This window comes from Caenorhabditis remanei, chromosome IV (genome assembly GCF_010183535.1).
Source record: "Caenorhabditis remanei strain PX506 chromosome IV, whole genome shotgun sequence".
Classification (NCBI taxonomy): domain Eukaryota; kingdom Metazoa; phylum Nematoda; class Chromadorea; order Rhabditida; family Rhabditidae; genus Caenorhabditis; species Caenorhabditis remanei.
The window spans coordinates 17335288-17342344 of NC_071331.1; the positions used below are offsets into that span (position 1 = coordinate 17335288).

A 7057-nucleotide genomic window follows, 5' to 3' on the forward strand; every position below is an offset into this window, starting at 1 on the left:
CCGAAATCTTCTGCCCACATAGTGTGATCTTCATGTTATCTGAATATATATACACACTTCGAAATGGGCGGAGCAATAGTATCGTACCCCGAAATTGCCTAAAATTCCAGATATTGGCTGAAATTTGTATTTTCTCTGAAAATTTTCGTGTCATTCGGAGCAAGCAAACAATTTTTTAGATTAATCTAATTTTCATGAGAATCATTGAAAAAATGCAATTGAATGAAACAGAGGTGTTGATGATGAGCGCAGGTTGTAACCTAATTCAAAAATTAACCTTAAAATGGAACAGTTTAAACTTTGGAACGTGAGAAAAGGGGGATTCCATTTGGAGGCGAAAAGAGAGAGAGACGGGTGAATGTACACGTAACGGTGATTGGGGAGGGAGGAGGAAGAATTAAAAAAGAAAAAGAAATGAGTAAGAATAGGATTCTTCGAAATAAAGAGCATTATTCATATTATTATTGGGAATTATTCTCTTTCGGGCGGAGAGATTTCGAATTGTATTGATAGAGGCATTGCTGGATATCTCTCGTCAATTCACAAGCTGCCATTGGATCACGGGCTTCTACTTCTCGAGCAATCATTGAAATCATTCGACCTGGAAAAACATATTGTGATAGGGAAGAGATAGAAAGGCATGACGTAAGACATCTAGAACGTGAAGTGATTAATCAAAAAGTGCCAGGGATTAGGCTGTAAGATTGAAAAGTTTCGAGAAAATAAGACTTCTAAGAGTAAGTACGAGCGCAGAAGAAGCCTCAACATGACCTATTTGCAAAAACCAACATCATCATATCACTCGTCAACTCAATCGAAACAGTCAGGGGCTCAATTAATGCAACAAACCTAAAAGTGTCCATTTGTCTTCCGGTTCCGAATTTCCGTTCATCGCTCCATTAATCAATGCTTGAGCTTGATGAAGTTGTGGTGCCGACACTGATGGCATTGCCGACGCCATGGTTGCCATCGTAGCCGCCATCGTCGTTGGTGGCTCCATTTTCTTGAGAAGAGCTTGTTGGAGGGCAGACTGTGGAATCGACATTGCATTCAATCCACCGAGAATTCCATTTCTATGAGCAATCGACGCGGCTGCCGTAGTTGGAATAATTGTTGGACTTTGCTGAAACATCTGAGGGGCGGGTTGGAGTTATAGTTCTTTTTGCTCTACGAGTTCTTACTTTTTTCAAATGTCTCTCGAGTGGTATTCCACTTTTTATCACTGCAGTAGCTTGTGGTCTCTTTTGCGGAGGTGTCTGTATCACTTCTTCCTTCACTTTCGCCGCCAAATCTTCTCTCGGTGGAACCCACGTGGCTATCGGCTGAAAGAAAACGGGATCATGATAATTTCAGGATTATTATGTTACCGCTTGTGCAGCTTTTCTCGTGTCATTATTGTATACGATCATTCGAGAATTTCCTGGTGGTGATGACCCACTGTCATGTTTTGCTCTCTTCATAGGTGGACCATTTTCACCTTCCACTTTTCTGAAACTGACGCAACATTGTACTTGACAATCAGCACTGGTTCAACTTACATTAACTTGTTCTGCTCCAACATCTGCTTCAATTCCGAATAGTCTTGAGTCGTTGGAATGATCGAGATTCCATTCAATCCCTGTTCTTCTTTCATACTTCTGGCGACAAGATTATCAAGAACTGTCTTGATGGATTTATTTCCATTCGACACGAATTGTGTGGCATTCGCTGGCGATGAAGTCGCCATTCTTGAATCCTCACTTTGTGATGAACCTGCCGGGGAAGCCACGTTTACTCGTGATACGAGACCGGTAGAGGTCGACGGGTCTGAAAATAGAAGTGAATTGAAATTGAAATGAAAATGAAGATGAGAATGAGTGGGAAGTGCACTATGAATAACATTTCGCCAAAATCATTGTCTGTGAATGAGTAGAGCGAGAGTGAGAGGTGAAAAGTGGGCGGAGCCTCTGCGAGGGAGCACTTGTCCATTTCATCTTTTCTGCTAATGACCGAAAAAAGAGGGTGCGGGTGTCGGCCTCTATCAAAACGACGAGTCATGGAGCAATCGCCATAGCGGGAAAGATCAGAAAGAAGGGAGAAAGAAGTGTATGTTTCCATTCGTTTTTTCATGAAAACTGCTCGTCTTTCTCTGGGTTTTATGATCACTGTGTGAAATGATGAAGGAGGGTATGAAGTGGTTCACACGGTGTCTTTCTGTATGCAAAAGGAAAGAGAAAAGAGAGAATACAGTTGGAAAGAGGAGTGAGTTCCCACGGGAAAGTGACACGTTGTTTTTGGAAAAGGAAATGGAGAAATCTCTAGAAGAACGGCTATATTCAGAGAGCATGAAGCATTCGAGTAGTATCGAAACCAGCTGCATTGCATCTGCTTTTGTTCCAGATATCTCACAGTTCAACACTCATTTTCTCCTATATGTACAGGGGAGAAAGATGTAATAAATTTCGAAAATAAGGTCGATACACCTTGACCTACTTCTCTTGGGGATTAGCGATTCGGTACTCGTAAAGCATTACAGTCTAACATTCATAATGAGAAGAGTACATACAGGTATAAGACTGAGTATCGAGTAGGAATGAGCTATCTCTGCTCTCCTATTTCTGTGCCTATCGTTTTTTTTTCGTCCATTCAAAACGATGAGACTGCCCATGCAGGACTCGAATATTGTGGGAACGGTGAGCGAAGAGAGCACACAATTCGGCGAGCCATCAGACACAATGTGGTGGGAAAATCGAAATGCGGACGGACGAGCGGGTGGGGTACGAGACAGGAGAGACCCACCACCACTACCAAACACAACCACTGAACTATGAAACCAGGCGTCGGAAGATGTCAACGGCAACGACGATGTTCACGAAGGATGATGAGCAGTGGGAGGATATGACGGGAAGAGAAGAATGGATGCGAAGAAGAACGGATAGGAAACAGAAATAATGGTCGGGGCGAAGAAAGTGAAAAATGAGCTCTCGAACAGAGAAGATTTGAAGCTATAATTATGAACAGAAACTGACAAATCACCTCGTGAGATCTGAGATGAAAATTCTAGAACGAAAAATCTCAATACGAGTTGGTTCTTCTTCTTCGTTTCCAGCACAAACCTTCTCATTAATAGTCGACTCCGCCCACTGGAAATGCTACCTAATTCTCCAAAATAACTTGTTATGAAGGTAAAATTAACACTCTCTTGGGGGTTTGGCTTGAAAGCGAAAGGGATTGTGCATTAGCAACCTGAAAAAATAGAAGAGAGAGAGAGAAAAAAGAACACGGGAATGTGGAATGAAACGGAAGTGCATCATCACCGTCTTCTTCTTCTTCTCCTCATTTTGTTCGCTTCTCAAGTAAATCTATTCCGGTGCAAAATGTAGCTGCTACACACGTTTCCCATGCGCAAATCTTACTCATGATGAGTAGAGAAAAGGGCGAAGAAAATGGAAAAAGGGGTGAAAAAGTAGGAGGAGTATGTGAAGGAAAAAAGGGAATAGTTGTGGGAGGACATAACGTCCCATCTCAAAAAGCGAAGGCCTTTCTTCTGGTCTCTTACGTATATGTTGAAGGCCCCCGGAGCGTCTTCCCACGATGGTTCCCACGAAGAAGCAGGCCGAGTCGGAAGAGAAGATGACAACAAACATGGGTCTCCAAACCGAAGAAGAAGAGACTGACTACTGGATGAGAAGAATGGAAAAGAAAAGAGAGAGGTGAAAATGAAAGGAAAGTTCAAGGTTTTATAGTTTCAGAAAAAAGAGAAAACTGTAACAATTCGCTTACCTTCACTTTTGATAAAGACGTTCTCGAGAAGGAAGGCTGGCATCAACCGATTCGACAGGAATTGCAACGGCTGAAAAAAGTTATTATTGTTATAGCAGATGTCTGTTGGGAAGGGAGAATTGATAGGTAATGAAAAGAAAGTGGCCGGAGTCTAGGTGTTTTCGAGACGAGGATGTGGCTCAAAATACCTAAAACAGTTTATAGAAAACCCTCTGGCATAATATATAAGATTCCGATCTAATAAGCGGATTCCAAGTTCAGATGCACTAAAATGATATTTTTAGTCTAAATCGTATAATCCATACATCTGGAATAATCTTACACGAAGCGCTAACTTCTAATGTTTTCTTAGTCTAAATAATTTCTATGAAATTCAAAGTCAATGCCAAACATTTTTCCGAGAATAAAACAATTTGACGGTTTCACAAATCGAGTATTACTGACCATGGGTTGTGTCGAAGTGGCCTTCAGGTCATAAAGTATAACCAGGCGGCCTTCCCCACCCCGTATTCCGTCGAGGTATGACCTCATTCGAGCCCTCTGCATTCAGGTCACACAGTCGCTGCGTCGACAATCGACCTATTTTCTCGCCCGCCCGTTTACTTGGCCTATTTCGGACCGTCGTATTCGCCCCCTCTCGTTTTTCCTCATTCTCGAGAATAAGATTATTCCGAAAATATTTTTGAGGGTAACGTAATTAACATGCTAGATCTTGTTTATCTCATTTTTCGACCCAGATGATGTAAAAATCTTTCCAAAAAAACTTTGAGTGAAAGGGCGATGGCGCCCAGAATGACAGCTGGCATGCAGCTGTTGTATCCGTAGTGCACAGGAGAATCAGTCATGGTGACCCGAAAAAATGGTTGAATAAAAGCTCGTATAGTAAGATTTCAAGAAATATAAATCACATGGGAACCTTTGGATACAAGCAACTCTAGACAGGTTCCAAATAGTTTCTTTCAAGAATTAGAAAATTCAAATCTCAGAGAAATCGTTCTCAAGTACACCTATTTGTTTCAAATCTGATGTTACCACTCCCTTCAAAATGTAATTTTAATGATGACCCCGATGGATTAATAGTTCTACTCGAATGACGTCCCTCAATATGTCTATTTTGACCGTGAAACTACTGGACCATGGAATTCTACTGTTTTGTGAAAGAACTATGACAAAAATTTCAAGGTCTACAGGTAGCTTTTATGAATAAAATATATATTCAAGAACTAACCAGATAGTATCTCCATTGTGATATTTTATCCAACTTCTCTTCTCTCTGAAACTTTTCTTTCAGCGTTTCCCATATTTTTCTGATAAAAGATCCAGTCATCCTCTCCGATTGTTGAATGTCCAAAGAGCCATTGAATTTCAGAATAAGTTTTCTAGAAATATCGTCAAAATTTTTATCTCGTAATTCTCCATTTTTTCGATTCGGATTATCATTTTGCCATAATTGAGGTGTTTCTTGGATCATTTCGATGAGAGCATTATACATTGCAGGGGTGAATCCAAGATCATCGGGAGCATCGGATTCGAGAAATGATACAGCTGTGAATGAGGTTGATGCAGTTCCGTTCACTTCGAGAAGTTTTTGGAATTGAGCAGATTGAGGAGTGAGGTTTATGAACTGGTCGACTGGGGAACGCTGGAAAATTAAGATATTTGATCAGAAGATTTTAGAAAAAATGTAGAACATTTCTGAAAATCAAAAACAAACTTTATCAGCTTTAGAAGGCCTCCCTCTTCGCTTTACATTGATAATTTGTCCAACTGTTCTTGCTATCGAATTCGCTTCTGATTCGTTATTAAGTAGTATCTCTTCTCCGGAGAAAACGTGCATTTCGTCACGAAAAATTCCAGCTGGAAATTCCAAATCATCTGTTAATTCCGACACTTTCAAAATTTCAGGATCAGCGTACATCTCTGTCAATTCATTCCGTCGCTTTTTTGATATACATCTGAAAAACGATGTGCGATTGATGATGATGATAGTTTTTTGGAGAGAAAAATCTACGCACACCAATACTTTTTAATTCTAGTTTTATCAGAATATCATTTAAAGAATTTGAAGAAATCGAACTCACCCTAAATATGGATAATGAATCATTGCAAACGGTTTCAAATACTCTAAAGTATTATTGTATCGCCATTCCGATGGTGGATTCGTCATCGAACATCTCACAAAACTCTCCACGGCCCAACACCACTTCTCGATGATTGCCCATACTGAAACAATGAAATTAATTAATTTTTGGAAGGCACGAAGAAGTTGTTTTTATATTTTTGTCATCAATTCGCATTTCATGTTAACAAAATCTCAATAATAAAGATTGATGTTATTCGAATAAGCGGGGTGAAAAATATTGATGCTTTTGAATATTTTCTTGAAATGTGCACTCTTGGCATAAATTAAGTGCGATACTCAGATTTTGTGATGACTTTGAATTTTTAAGCTTAAAATAAGTTACTTTCTTAATTGTGTTATTCCCTATTATTCCCAGCTGAACTATACATTAAATTATATGAGTTTAGCTTGAAAATGGGCGGAGCTTAATTTTAAAAACGAGTTTAGATAGTTTCTTGCACTTTATTATCTTTTTTCACTCAATTTAAAGGTCTCTTTAGTCTCCTATTAAAATATTTAAAACATACTTCCAAAACTCGGATCCATATTCGATAATACAGCGGAACACTGTTGAAACGAAGCGAGAACATCATCTTTCGTTAATTTCGCAGTGGAATTCCAAATTGTCGGTCTCTCTTTAATAAGAGCCAAAAGCACTCCTCGTGATGTGTCGTCGAAATTCGGGGGTGCCTGAATTTTTTTTCATTCTAATTTTTTGCAGACTCAAGCCTCAATGCTCACCTTTCCTTTCGACTCTATCAATAAATTGGTATAGTATTCGCTCAGCGACCTAGACGCTTGTTCTACTTTCATTTCTGCAAAAAAAGTTTATTTGAAACATTTTCCATTTCGCGCCAACGGCGGAAGAAAAATAAGCGACGAGAAAGAGTGTGTGAAATGAAGAGACGGCAGAGTGATGCGTGGGAAATCGGCGGCCACCTGGTTAGTTTTCTAGACCGCACGAAAAAGAAATTGCAAAAAAGAATTCCCACGAGTTTTTTTTCGAAGATTTTCAGAAATTCTCAGGAATTTTGAACGTTTTTCACTCGGATTTTCTAAAATAAACGAATTTTTCAGAAGTGGAACCGAAAAATCTCAATAATACCGTTTTGTTCTATATATTCTCACATGATGAGCTAAGTAAACAAAAGAAAAAAAAGTCTTCAACAGTAT

At 39.5% G+C, this 7057-nt stretch overlaps 1 protein-coding gene across 1 annotated transcript; it reads right to left on the bottom strand.

The window, feature by feature from the left end:
* Window positions 1-461: 461 nt before the first annotated feature.
* GCK72_014829 (uncharacterized protein) lies at window positions 462-6697 on the bottom strand (the record flags this gene model as incomplete). The annotated part of the gene is made up of 11 exons (XM_053730488.1): window positions 462-601; window positions 850-1123; window positions 1182-1322; window positions 1368-1488; window positions 1539-1806; window positions 3763-3832; window positions 4991-5404; window positions 5477-5717; window positions 5844-5985; window positions 6412-6574; window positions 6626-6697. The coding sequence occupies 11 exons, from the start codon at window positions 6695-6697 to the stop codon at window positions 462-464; spliced, it is 2046 nt and encodes a 681-aa protein (XP_053585260.1).
* Between the last annotated feature and the right edge of the window lie 360 nt (window positions 6698-7057).